This window comes from Gymnogyps californianus, chromosome 11 (assembly GCF_018139145.2).
Source record: "Gymnogyps californianus isolate 813 chromosome 11, ASM1813914v2, whole genome shotgun sequence".
In the NCBI taxonomy this organism is placed as follows: Eukaryota; Metazoa; Chordata; class Aves; order Accipitriformes; family Cathartidae; genus Gymnogyps; species Gymnogyps californianus.
Window position 1 is genome coordinate 10,637,708 of NC_059481.1, and position 14,500 is coordinate 10,652,207.

A 14,500-nucleotide genomic window follows, 5' to 3' on the forward strand; every position below is an offset into this window, starting at 1 on the left:
ATTGAAAGGAAACAGGGCTTTTCATAAGAGAGAAATAAATACAGTCTTCCTTTTGGTTTGAGGAGGAAGAAGAAAACTCAGATACTCCCTATCACGTATTTAAAAAAAACCCAAGACGCCATATAAAAAGTAGGGAGCCTTGCATCCTATGGGCAGAAATAGAAATCCAGCTAGTAGAATGGTTCTAATTATTATAGCATGACAAATCCAGCAAGAATGTAAAATATAACTCTGCTTTTTTAGGTTTGATTCAAAAAGAGTTGCTCAGCAACTGCGAGCATGTGGTGTTTTGGAAACTATTCGAATTAGTGCACAGAGCTACCCATCCAGGTAGGGATAGCAGTGGGCCTCCGTATGTCAAAAGATACTTAGGTGTCTCTTAAATGAATTACATTTGCTAACCTTTGATTTTCCAGGTGGACTTACATTGAGTTTTTCAGCCGTTACAGCATTCTTATGACACAGCAGGAACTCTCCATAAATGATAAGAAGCAGATTTGCAAGATTGTTTTGCAGCGGCTAATCCAGGTTAGTTTGTATGCACTGACCCATTATGTATTATAGCATCTATTATTAATAAAAGGTCTCTTTTGCCAAGAGTAGTATCTCACTTCTCAAACAGGAAAGATATTTACATTATTGCTATCTTTCCTGATTTAGTGTGTTGCACATAGGCTTGCGAGTCAATAACCTTGTGTTGTGACACAGTCATGATGTGGCTGTAGACAGATGATTTAACCTCTCTGTGCTTAGTATCTTCACTTGTAAAATGGAAGATATTGCTCCTATATTTATAAACCAGTGAACAGTAAATGGTATACATTTGTCAAGTATTAGAAGTTTACGCACACAAGAGGGCTTTTGACGGTGGAATGCAGCATATTGGAGAACTGTTCTAAAAATGTGCTTTTTTGCATATTGCTCCTATTTGTTAGACAAGCCTGTAGTGATGAGGCTGGCGCAAGTCAAGCCAGCGATTCAAGTCAGCTTGTCAGGACTGAGTTCATACTCAGGGATGTATAAGACCAAACACAGGTGTACTTGCAGCATAGCTCCGGTACAGGCCAAGGATGAGAGCCTGAGCTTAAAAGCAGCTTCTCCCCTGAGTTTTTGCTCACACAGCTCACTGATTCAAGGCCAGACATGTGCACCAAAAGGTAGTGTTGAGCCCAGGGAACCAGACTTGTAGGAGGGGGTGAAGAGGTTGCTTTCAAGGCCTTGATGATAAGTGCAGATCCTCCCTTTAATTTGAGATGACTAGGGTGTGATTTTTGGATGTAATTCTCTGGTTCTTTCCTGCTAAGTGGATTTTCCCCCCATATACTCCTATCTACAAAGAAGGCAGAGAGGATATTCTTATTTAGCAAGATCATGTCATTTCGGAAGAGCTTGCCTGAAGTGACAATTTATAAAAGGAAGAGAGTGTCTGGTCTACAATAATAAACTAAAAACTTAATATACCTATTGTTTTCTTTTTCAGGATTGTAACCAATATCAGTTTGGGAGAACAAAAATTTTCTTCAGAGCAGGACAGGTTGCTTACTTAGAAAAACTGCGATCAGATAAACTGAGACATGCGTGCATCATGATCCAAAAGAGTGTTCGAGGCTGGCTGCAGCGGAAGAAATTCCTTTGCATAAAACAAGCAGCTATTACAATACAGCAGTATTTCCGGGGGCAGCGGACTGTACGGTACTTTTGGCTGATAAATGAATTTGCTGTTAGGACGTGCCTGAAGGGATATAGAAGGTCAAACTAATGCCCAACGCTAATTTGGAAGTGTAATTTTTACGAAAGAGCAATTCAGATTGTATTTCCATTTCCTCTTGACTGTAATTATGGACTTGAAAATGTTCAAGTTATTCAGCTGATATGAAGAAAGTACTCGAGCAGATTTCAAATGTTGTCTGCCAGATTCCCGAGAGGCCTGTCTACCCGTAAGCTCGGTCCTTAGCTAATGATGCGTGACCCAGTTGTCAGCTTGGGCTTACTGCTTAGCTTGAGAGCCAGAGAAGAAATCAGGTAGCAGAAAGGAAAAGCAATTTACAAGGCTCTACAAATTAGTGTGTACAAATTATTACGAGGAATTATGCAACAGAGAAACTGCACCAGTCATTCACAGAGCAGACTGAGAGGAAGATGGCTCTGTGTAGGCTTTGAAATTTTCAGAGAGAGACCATCAGAATAATTGCTTGTGGAACAGATTTCAAAGACTGTGGATAATTCCCTCTCACTTAGGTTGAAGAAAAAGCTGTATTTTAGATAGTGGATGCCTGTTTTCAGTATCTTTTCGTGTGTGTGATTTGACTGACCAAGGGAATGAGCATGAGAAATCTAATGTGACCTAAGTAAACTTTATTGTCTTTTGAATTAAGGCAAGCTATTACTGCAAGAACTCTGAAGCAAACATGGGCAGCTATAATTATTCAGAAATACTGTCGGGGTTACCTGGTCCGTAGACTTTGCCAGCTCATCCATGTGGCTGCTGTAACAATTCAAGCTTATACAAGAGGATTTCTAGCAAGAAAAAAATATCGGAAGGTACAGCCTATCAAAAATTTTATTTCAGGAACTGGAAACAGCTATTGCTCTATAAGAAAGATGGAGACAAGGGCAATGATCCCTAATACTTTACCTTTTGCATGTCTGGTTCTCATATCTTCTACTCTATTTTTATATAGTTGCTATAAAAATACTGATACACAGTAGCTTAGATCTAATTTCTGAGCTACCAAGAACTCAGTCTGGTTTGTACTTGATGCAGATCATTTAGTGGGGTTACAGTGGTTCAAATGTGTCTGCAGTCTGAGTATTTCAGTATTTTGATACTTCCATGAGAAGCATTGTCATTACCAGTGTATGTAGATTCACAGAATGTAATAATTGATGCTGATTGAGCCATAGATAATTACAGACAGATGTTAATATTTTATTTTAAAGATGCTTGAAGAACACAAGGCTGTGATCCTTCAGAAATATGCCCGTGCGCGGCTTGCCAGGCGCAGATTTCAGAATATTCGTCGGTTTGTATTGAATATCCAGCTTTCATACAGAGTTCAGCAACTGCAGAAAAAGATAGAAGAACAGGTGAGGGACACCGGTCAGTTTATGATTTGTACTAATTTTTTTATCATATCTGTTTTATTCAGAGCTCTCATGTTGATGAGAGGCTTATGTGACTTACGATATCCATACTTTACTTGACAAGACAGGAGAATATGTAAGGGATATGGTCCTTTATAATAAACCACTAGTATTCTTCTTTCATCCAGGGTAGGAAGAATCATCTAGGGTTTCCTTATATCTTTGGGTGAGTTGTGCCAATGAGAAGAGTCTGCAATGCACTTTTTTTTTTTTTTTACTGTTTCTTAAGTAGTCTATCCAATCCCTGGATGGGGTTACTTGTATTAGGATGAAGGATGTGTGAGATACTGCTCCGGTGCAACATATTTAGTAACTTTTGGGAATTCCATATTATGTTTATTTTGCAGCTTATTTTTGAGAGCCATACCAGCCAAATCATCTTTAAGGTGGTAGCTTTAACCTAATTGGTGGAAACAATCCTTGGTTGAAATAATCATGACTGATATGGGATGGTGAGCAGAAATAGGTCAGGTGCTTCCTTCAAAATTCTATTAAACAGTTTCAGGTGTGCATTTTTCTGTTTTCTTTTAACCTGTCTTGCTCATTGTAGAGTAGAGAAAATCATGGTTTGCTGGAACGATTGACCAATCTGGCTTCAACTCATATGAATGACATGGATACAATTCAGAAACTCGAATTAGATCTTGAAAAGTTAACTGCTCAAAAGAGAACATATGAAGAGAAAGGGAAAAAATATAAAGAGGACAATGAACAGGTAAATTTTAATTGCCATCGGGGTGCTTTTATTTTATTTTAAATAATTTTTTCAGTTACTGGATTTATCAAATGTATCATTCAAGAGTTACTAAGTAACTTCACTTTTGCCGGGGCTTGGGGGGGGGCAGTGGCAGGGAAGGAAGGGAGTCCGTATATGCTTGTTAAAATGTAAGACCTTCTGTGACCTGTTTCTTCCTCGTTTGTAATTTGTATATTATGCTTGCTTTTTGTGTGTACAGAAAATCCTAAAACTTGAGAATCAGAATAAAGAATTACAAGAGCAGAAAGAGACCTTAGAAATAAAGCTCCAAGAAAAAACTGAGGAAATGAAAGGTACAATAACTAAAAGGAGTTATAAAGGAGTTATAGTGGGTAAAGTTGTAAAGTCAGGTTTTCAGCAAAGGTAAATGATTTTTTTTCTAATAAAAGCAATATAAATGCTGAATTTACAGTAAATTAAAAGTTGGCCCTAAGCTTCTCCTGCTTAGAATGTGTAGTGCAAATGGTTTTAATTTAATAATTAAATTAAATTTGTTCTTTCAGTAGCAAAAGCTCTCTTGCTATTATATTTCCTTCTCATGCACGCACGTTCCTTCAAAGTGTCACTTCATCCTTGGTTCCTTTGATATACTGCTTTTAAGGATCTAATTTCAAAGGACACAGGCAGCACATGAGATCAAGTATACTTTAGATGAGTAACACTATGGTGTCTCAGAACCTTTTTATTCTATAGCATTACTTGTAAGATTTACTGTGGTAATTTTTGGCACTTGAGAGAGTAATTTCAGCCTTAAAATATGTTGAGGATTACTTATTAAAACAAAACTTCTCGTTGTGGTCATACTGTTTTAGTAAATGTACATAATTGCATGAAGGTCTTTGAAATGTTGAAATATTTTTTGACAGAGAAAATGGATGACCTCACGAAGCAACTCTTCAATGACATACAAAAAGAAGAAAATCAGAGAATGTATGGAATCTGAATTTTATTGCTTTGAAATAGCATTTATTTTTTCTCTTTCCCTGCCTTTCTTTCTCCTACTGTGAATGTATTATGCTCGCATCACTTATGAATCTATCGGTGTCTTGGACATTAATGCTAGTACTGAAGTACTTCATGTACAGTTCAGGAAAAACACATGCTTTTTTGTGGGTCAGTCACATGCAGGAAATTATATTGTAGACTTGAGACTGTTCTTGCTTTTGCAGTTTCCTGTCTTTTCATGTGTCTTTCTGAGAATTGAAAGGCAACCCTGGTCATAATGGTTTCTTTGGAGATATCCTCAGAATTCAGTCAGGACTGGAAGAGCAGCTGATGGCCAGATCAGTCAGAATTCCTGTGAAGTGAATATTAAAGGACAGAATTGAAAGATTCAGCTTGAAAGAAAGGCAGTGTTTGTAAAGGACATTTGGTTAAAAATATAGGGAAAAACTTTAATTTTTTTTTCCCCTTTGGTGTTTCATTTGCAGTATTAAAAATCGTATTATTTAGCAGTAAATGGTTGTTGCTTTGCAGCATGCTTTTCTCAGATCAAATGTTTATTTCCCAGTAACTCTTTTCCAGTATAAGACAGAGAACCTCAAGTACCAGGTAAATGCTGTTCTCTGAAGTGTGAAGAGTGCAATCAGTCACTGTTCCTGAGGATTGGAAGCTGTGTGGTGTTTCAGCTCAGTCTGATTTCAGCTGCAAATAACTTCAGACTATACTAAGAGGACTTCTTTGCTAGTTTTTCTGCTGTGCCCATTAGCTATATTATGTTGGAAGCCAGTCCATTCCAGTAGGGACTAGCAGAAAATGGAAAGCTGCTTGCGATGTTTTACTGAGAAGGACACAGGGTTTTCTGTTGCAATGTCCTTCTTCAGTGCTGACTGTGGCCATAAATGTAGCAGAAAGCTACTGAGGTAGGCTAACTCTCAAAGAATTAGAGAATCAGCCTTTAAGTGGAAAAAACTCAGTTTTGCCTTGAATTCAGTCCCAATATCTGAATTAGATGTAGGGAAATCTAGGGGCATTCTCATCCCATTATCATCCTTTTTGTAAATTGATTCTGAGGAGGTAGGATACCATTTTCAAGTAATTATGGTTTTCTTCAATGAAACATGTCTTTCAAATTAAAACAAAAACAAAACCCAGTCTTTCACTTATGAATGTAGGAAAATAAAACCACCTTTTCGTTGTCTTGTTTAGGATACTTGAGAAAAATTTCCAAAATCAGAAGCAGGACTATGAAAAGGATATTGAAATGCTCAAGGGAGAAATTAAGATTCTGAAAGAAGAAAAAGCTCAGCTACAACATCAAATTCAGCAAGAAATTGTCATTCAGGATGGCTTGAAAATGGAAGTAGGACAACTTACAAAACAAGCACAGGTAAAGTATGACGCACTCCATTTTGGAGTCTTTGCTAGATAAAGCAAGTAGAGAATGTGGGTGTTTTATTTATAGATTATCTTCACTATATTTTTTATCTCCAGTGCATTTTTAGAAGAAGTTGTAGTTAATAAGCTGTATTTGATACACCACTATGTTGCATTGTTTTCATGTAGTACACAATATGAGTAAGTTCCTGTTCGCAGAAACAAGTGCATGTTTTGAAGAGTAATTGTGCCTGAATTTTTATACGTTTAAATGTGTGGATCTTTTTTCTTCCTTTTTCCAAGAAAGTATTAGTTTCTCAGGGGATTTTTCCATAAATGTAGTTTATAAACTAAACCTGAAAATAGTACTTTTGTATAAAGTCGTATTTTTTTCTCTGAGTCAATTCCATGACACAAAGACATATGTTTTCACTACATCACATTACTGCTCTGCTCTGATGTCTGAGAACCAGATGCTTTAAACACAACACATTTTAAGCCTTTCACCATATGAACTTGTTCTTAATTATAATTATCTTTATGATTTAACTGATACACAGCCCTTGTAATTTACTTCTTGTCTCCTATAATGTTTGTCTGATTCAGAAAATACCTGAGTTGCAAAAGGAAATTGAACTGCTGCAGACACAAAAATTGGATGTTGAAAAGCAGGCCCAGTCACAGAAGCGAGAATTGAGGGGTAAGCTACATGCTAGATAATTCAGAGAACTTACGAAGTACAGTGTGAACCAGGCCAGTTTAAGTTTTCTTCCATGTTAGCTTTGACAAAAACCCAGTTCTCTTTCCCATCCCATAGTGATTTCATTCTATTCATACCTTTACTTGCAAGGGGAAAAAAAAAAAAAACCCAACAGGTGAGTTTTACAAAGTGATCACTGAATACTGAGATCTGGGGTACCCCTTTGAAGAAACTCTGATTTCAAACATTTCTCCTTTGTGTTTAAAAATCAATACTAATAATTTAAACTTTGCTTAGAATTTAGCAAGTAGCTTATAGAGACCCAAGAATACGGAAACAATACATTATCTAGCTTTCATTCATCCTATCTTTAGCCTTAGGTCCAATAAATGTCAAATATGCTTAAATAACATGCTGAGTTGGGTTCTCTTTGGGAAAAGGTACTTAATAAGAAGCACTACTGTTGTGCACTTTGTTCAATGTTGACAATGTCATAGAGCAAACCTGTATCTGCAGCATTTAATGTAGTAACCTAGCACTAGATGACAAATCATCTATACAACTCTAGCAGTTGTCCAGATTCAGAACAGAAAGATGTAACTTTGCATTGAAAGTTTGATTTGTTTAGAAAAAACCCAATATTGGTGGTATACCTATCTAGTGCAGCTTACATGTCCAGAAGTAGAACCAAGTCCCTCGTCATATTGTTGTAGTAAATCAGATATGTTTACTGAGTACCAGGAAGGAACCTTGTAGATTTAGGAAGAGGTTGGTTTGATTTTTGTAATCAAACTTAATTTGAAATGTGCAGAGAAAATTATTCATGTAACAAACTTTGTTTTTTCCAGAAAAGATGTCAGAAGTTACAAAACAACTTCTTGAAAGTTACGATTTTGAAGATGTAAGAAGCAGGTAATTTTGTTCTGAGGTCTCTTTAAAAAAGCTTAAGAAATGCATTTTGTTCACCTGCACATTAATGATACTGCCTTGTATTCTAGACTCTCTACAGAGGATTTGGAACACTTAAATGAGGATGGAGAACTGTGGTTTGCTTACGAGGGCTTGAAGAAAGCTACAAGGTTAGTTCAGTTCTTCAGTGTTTTCATAACTCCAAGCTGTGATCTAGAAAATAAGCGGAAAGATCAGTGAATAACTAATTTGACAGTGCAATACTGAACATCTGTTTAAGAAATGAACAAACACTACGTTATATGACTGGCTGAGCAGCTTAAAATCAGTTTAACAAACTTTTACTAGGTCAGTGAGTTAAGTGTGCACGTGTCAGTCAGGGAAATGTGTTTCCTCTGAGATACCATGCATAACTTTCAACTCCCTTAATGCACAGGTGATGTAATGGAATGTCTGCGTGTTAACCACAGTACTTTGTTTTCACTTTGTATTAAACTTGACCCGTTGCACTGAGGTCGTACTACATCTGCCATGTTCTTTCTCCCTTTTTTTAACAGAGTATTGGAAAGTCATTTCCAGTCTCAGAAAGAAATATATGAAAAGGAGATTGAAGGTTTGAACTTTAAAGTTGAACATCTTAGCCAAGATATTAATCATCTACAAAAATTATTTCGAGAGGAAAATGACATAAATGATGGTATTCGACTTGAAGTTAGCAGGCTAACTTCAGAAAACCTGGTAAGATCAAGGTGTAGTAAAGCAAAATATGTTTTTGTTACTTAGTAATACAATCCAAATGTGTTTGTGGCACAAAGCCCTCAAAATGTTGCGGTCATGTCCTTGAAATCTCAAGGCTCGAACAGATATGGCCATCTAAGATTGCACATCCATACAGGCTCTTTCCCTGCATGCTGGAGTAGTGTGTTAGGAGGCAGACAAATTTATTGTCCAAGTGTACAGCTTGTTGGGGCAGCCTCACAGAGGCTTTTTTGCTTTTCTTTTGCATAAACCTGAATTGAGATTTGATTCTAATCACAGAATGGCAGCCATTTTACAAACTCTGACTTGGTGTGTAGTGCACACACAGGCTTTGGCTTCTGTTGTTGATAGCTAGGGAGACACTGAGAGCCTTTAGAACACATTTGAACCCTTGTATGCTTATGTGGCTGAATATACAGATTTTATAAAGGATGTTTTGGACTTCAGAATGTTGCCAGGATGTCCATTGCTGAGCTCGTACAAATACTATGGTTGTGCTTTTTGCAGTTTCTCAACAATGCGAGGAACTTTTGAGGGGTGTGATAATTTCTACAGATATGCAGCTTTATACTGGAAGTCATGAAGAAACAAGTATTTATTTAGGTTTTTTAGTTACACAGAATTTTAACTAAAAAATGCATCAGAGGTTTAGCAGTGACCAGGAAGTTAGCTCACCATACCTTTTTTGATACCTACCTAATTTAAACTTCTCACCTGATAATTAAAAAAAATAGCTATTTTTTGGTCAGGCCATATATTTTTCTGATGGAACACTTCCGGTATTTCAGACTTAATGAAAAGCAGTTTTGTGATACCATAACTTTCTATGGGTCAGTGTTATAACAGTGTACTGGGTCTGTCTGAGATGGAGTTAACATTCTTTGTAGCAGTCTGTATAATGCTGCGTTTTGGATTTGTAGGTTAAACAGTATTGATAACACAACAGTGTTTTGGCTGTTGCTGAACAGGGCTTGCACAGTGTCAAGGCTTTCTCTTTTTCCTACTCTGCCCCACCTCAGCAAGTTAAACTGGGAGTGGGCAAGAAGTTGGGAGGGCACACAGCCGAGACAGCTGACCCGAGCTGACCAGAAGGATATCCCCTACCATATAATGTCATGCTCACCTATAAAAACTGAGATAGAGGAAGAAGAAAGGGGGTGTTTGGCTTTATCTTGACTTTATCTTGACCCAGATGTTTTCTCGCTTCTGCTCTTCCTATTCCCTTCCCTGTTCTGCTGGGGCGTGGGGTGGGGGTGGGGGGGAGTGAGCATCTCTGTGGGTGCTTGGCTGCTGGCCAGATGGGGTCAACCTACAGCAACCAGCTTCAATTTTAATTGTACTGAGGCATTCAAGTTCAGAATTTAGTTACTTCATTCTTTCCCTGTGGTCAGAGGACAGAAATTAGCATCTTTTTCTCAGAAGCCTCTTTAAAGCTATTTCTGTGTCTCAGGTTGACGAGTTCTATGATTTGATAGTGAAAAACCAGATGCCGGTGGGATTTATGGTGGTTACAGATCTGTGCAGTTCTGAGGCTCTCCCCACCAGAGGGCAGCTAAGCATATCAAGTTGCTAACAAATTGCGGGCAAGGCTTAAGAGTCTAATTATTAGTACTGTGTAAAACCTATCTAACACAAAGAAGTGCTGTTATTCCAGAAGATTGGTATATACCATATTATTTTTCTGCTGAGTGAAAAATTACTAAAGAAATATTTTCAAAACAAAGTTACTAAAATTGAAGATACAAGGAAAAGTTACTTATGTTATTTTTAAAAAATGATTTTATAACATATTGAGTTGTTTTCCAATGTTAATTGAGCTAGGGAAATCAAAGCCAGAGTGTAATTTCCTTTAAACTAGAACAGAAGAATGGTAGTACTGGGCCAGTCCAAACATTTCATTAGCTCACTATTTCATTTTTAAGAGTGGCCAGCAGCAGATGCCTCCAGAAAAGTTAAACAAGTCAGGCAAGCAGGTAGCAGTACTCCCCCACAGTCTCTCCTCTGTCTTTGACTGTTTGCAGTTGAAGGTCTTCTGGTGTCATAGGGACTGTTGCAGACATCTGAAAAGAAGGAAGGTGCTGAAATACGCAAATCTCCTTTTTCTCTAAAAGGTGATCCCAGATCTTAAACAGCAAGTTTCTGAACTTGAAAATCAAAAATTAGATCTTGAAAACCGTCTTCAAGAACAGACTGTAAAGTTGAAAGGTAAAGTACCAGTATGGTCCCTAGTCTTTCAGTTGTTTAAGATGAACATTATGAATTCTCTATACTTGAATTTTTAAAAGCTGAAGCAATATTACATGATAACTTCATTGCCTTATTACTTACTTTCTTGCTAGTAAAATGTAAGAAACACAACAAAAAAAAAAGTGTATATTTTATGTCTGTCATTAAAGAATAAAATGCATGCAAGTATGTGCGCTTTTTTCTCTTTTACCTTTTTGAAGTCATTCAGTTCTATGGTTTGGATGTCTGCAAGTGTGTTCAATAGGGCTCTGCTAAGAATATGTGTAATGGAGTATGCCCTTTGGAAACAATCATAAAAAGGGAAGATGTTTTGGAACTTAAGACATACTCTGTGAGGTGGACTTCAGAGGGTGTTGAAAAATTCAGAGTGGGAGACAGAGGGAAAAGTTCTTGCTAAATTTGCTTGTTTGAAAGTTCTCAATATAGGAAAGCATACTTTGCTGAGGATTCTGAGTCTGTCTAACTGCAGCGTATTCCTAGGCAACTGATTTAAAATTTGCAAGTGGTTTTACTGCCAACTGCAAGAAGTTAGTAGTGTCAAAATTCCTCACCCCGTATAATCTTCTGCGTGGTGTGGAGTAGTCAGATATTTCTCTGATAAGTTGTCTGGCATGTCATTCAATTTCGTTAGATGAAACAAAATAATGAGTGTAAGAAGAGATTTACTGAATACTAGTACAGAACAGTAAGCAAATTTGATTTTGTTGTTTTTCTTTTGTTTTGGGTTTTGTTGCTAATTTACTGAAAAAAATTAAAGAGATGTCTAATCGGCTGCATTACAAGCTAGAAGGGGATAGAACACAAAGACGGTAAATATATATTTTTTTTTTAATGTAAGAAATGTAGTTGCTATAGCTGCGGTAACAAAGTCACTTAAACTCTTTGAAGTACCACATTCAATGTAAGATTTGCCTTACAGCCTTGTGTGCAGTTAATAAGTAATGGACAAGTATGATATGACTATGCTTTAACGAAAGAAGAATAAAAGACAAAGCTTCTTATCTATCTATTTTTAGAACTAATGAGGCCCAGAATGAAGCAGACATAAAAGAAAAAGAGAGACTGAAAGTCACAACCCAAGAGATTGAGGGGCTGAGCAATGGTTTGATGCAGGATGAAATCCAGGATGAAGTACAAAGCAAGATAAAGCAAGAGACAACTCGACTTACTGTGGAAAACATGGTGAGGAAATGAAATCGTCATTAAGAAGCTGTATCTGAAATGCAGGATAAAAAGAAAGAAATCATGATTTCGTGGTATGGACAGGTTGTTTTCTCAATTCATTGGGGGAGAAAAAAGATATGAAGGTTTCATGTTTCTTCCACCAAATATAAGTAAAAGCACATCATAGTGCTCTTTCATTGTGGCAATAACATGTAGCAGTAGAAGACATTTTTTAATTGTGGTTGCTCTGAACTCACTGACTTTGATTATTACAGGATCTTGAGGAAAAACTAGACATGAAAGATAGAATAATAAAAAAATTGGAGGATCAGATCAAAACTCTTACCAAGACTATTGAAAAAGGTAAGATATTATGTGATTTTTTTTTTTTAATAGCTTTGAATATTCAGCGTGTGTTTGAAGGAAAGTATATTTAAAAAAAGAAAAAGGTAGGGTTTGGAGCAGGGTTAGAAATTTAAAACCTCAGAAGAAAGTGCCAGGGGAACCATCAATAGAAATTACATAAAAGTCCTTTCCTGTATTTTTTTTTCCCCAGCTAAATAATGGGCACATATGGAACCTAGACTGTACGATAAAGATTAAGCCAGAGGCATAAGGTTCTGTCAACAAAAGTTAATACGTACCCTCACACAAACTGTCTCTGAGCCAACAGAATGTTTTGCATCAGATGAGTAACTACTCCCATTAGCCTTCAAATGGCAGATGGTTCCTGATATGAAGTTAGTTTGTACAAAGCTCTTACATAGCAAGTAATTGTTCACTATAGAATACTCTTAAAAACATTGCAGAGGTGACTAATGTAGAGATGTATTGTTGCTGTTTATTTGTCTTATTAATGCAAGTAATTCCACTGAATCCAATGAAACTATTCACATGAATAATATAAATGTTACTTAACTCATAAGGCTTGGAACCATAAGCTAAGAACGTTATTGTGAACAGGGCCCATACTCTGTTTATTACAGAGAAAACTGCTTTTCTCCAATAGTTTGTTCTAACGTGAACATTAGCTTAGCCGTTTACCTGCAAGTAACAGTGCTTTTGTGTTTGACAGCTGAAGCTCATGTGCCAACTTTGTGCAAAGAGTACATTGGAATGATGGAGTACAAAAAAGAGGACGAAGAAAGGATCATTCAAAATCTGATCCTCGGTATTTTAGTAACACTTGAAATGTTATCAGTAGTCAGTGATATTCAGTGTAGAACACTACAACAAAAACTACGAGGCACTGTATTTCACTTATGTTCAAAGTTGCCTTTTTCCCCACTTTGTTACCACCAATACAGCTTGGAGGCTCTATATTGCTCTTTTTCTACTGCCAGACATTACAAGTACAGAACTGCTTTATCTGTGTAAAAATAATTTGTCTGACTCTACATAATGCTGACTCTATTATCTTTCTTATTATTTATTCACTTATAAAGCTGTAAATCTCAAGAGCATGCCAAGGACTTGAATTTACTTTCTTCCTGGTCATCTACTAAGTCTGTCAGTCACTGGGCTTATATCCATGTGTGATGGATTACTCTCCTGTCTGTCCTTTCCATATCATTCCTTTCACTGAAAGGAACTGTACTTTGATGTTTCTCTTGTAGAGGAATTTTGTCCTTCCTCTGAGTTACTTTACAATACCAATCATACTGCCAAACCAGCTTTTTGCATTAGCTTACAATTAATAGTAAACTCGACAAATTTTCCATGTACATTAGTACCATTATTAAATACTGCTTGGAAACAACACCTTCCTTTTCTTCTTCACCTCCTTCAGCCTTGTGAATGTTTATATCTTTGTGAACAAAGGTGTGTCATTAAGCAATGCCAGAATTTGGTGGGGTCTCCAGTGAGGAGTTAAATGCAGATTGCTTTTTGAAGTTGTCCTGTCTGGCATAGCCCATGCTGGACCTTAGAATTTGCTACGATACTCTCCTACCTCTCTGGAAAACTTAATTAATACTCTTATATGAACAATACTGTTAACTTAATTAATACTCTTATATGAACAATACTGTTACAGAAATTTTCAGAAACAAGCAATTAATCAGTAAATCAATTATCAAGTGACTGGTCACTGAAGAAATGAACTCCATAGTGCTTGTCTTTTTCGGAATGATACATTGAATCATTGAATTTTTATATAATAAACCTGATGACTCCCTTTTATGCAGATTTAAAGCCACGTGGAGTTGTAGTTAATATGATACCTGGCCTTCCAGCTCACATCCTGTTCATGTGTGTGAGGTATGCAGATTATCTGAATGATGCTGACATGCTGAAATCTTTCATGAATGTAACCATTGATGGTATCAAACAAGTTGTTAAGGTAGGAATTATGTTTGGCTTTACTGTACTGTACTGTTTGTTTTTTAATGTAAGGTTTACAAGATGCATGCATAGTACCTGGGGAATGCTGACACTATAATCTGCTAGTATTCCTATAATAGAATAATAATCATTAGTGACACTCTTTTTGAAGTTTGTAGTAG

General features: G+C 36.7%; 1 protein-coding gene across 1 annotated transcript in view; it reads left to right on the forward strand.

Moving 5' to 3' along the window:
• The window catches only part of MYO5C (myosin VC), a 35,958-nt gene that overhangs the window by 15,386 nt on the left and 6,072 nt on the right, over positions 1-14,500 (forward strand). Inside the window, exons 17-36 of the mRNA XM_050902959.1 lie at positions 244-330; positions 417-528; positions 1,481-1,692; positions 2,376-2,541; positions 2,941-3,087; positions 3,695-3,859; positions 4,101-4,194; positions 4,768-4,831; positions 6,050-6,230; positions 6,824-6,917; positions 7,766-7,829; positions 7,916-7,996; positions 8,384-8,564; positions 10,697-10,801; position 11,182; positions 11,590-11,641; positions 11,849-12,014; positions 12,272-12,359; positions 13,072-13,167; positions 14,183-14,337. Of these exons, the coding sequence (XP_050758916.1) occupies positions 244-330; positions 417-528; positions 1,481-1,692; positions 2,376-2,541; positions 2,941-3,087; positions 3,695-3,859; positions 4,101-4,194; positions 4,768-4,831; positions 6,050-6,230; positions 6,824-6,917; positions 7,766-7,829; positions 7,916-7,996; positions 8,384-8,564; positions 10,697-10,801; position 11,182; positions 11,590-11,641; positions 11,849-12,014; positions 12,272-12,359; positions 13,072-13,167; positions 14,183-14,337 (2,311 nt within the window). The remainder of the gene's footprint in view (positions 1-243; positions 331-416; positions 529-1,480; positions 1,693-2,375; positions 2,542-2,940; positions 3,088-3,694; positions 3,860-4,100; positions 4,195-4,767; positions 4,832-6,049; positions 6,231-6,823; positions 6,918-7,765; positions 7,830-7,915; positions 7,997-8,383; positions 8,565-10,696; positions 10,802-11,181; positions 11,183-11,589; positions 11,642-11,848; positions 12,015-12,271; positions 12,360-13,071; positions 13,168-14,182; positions 14,338-14,500) is intronic.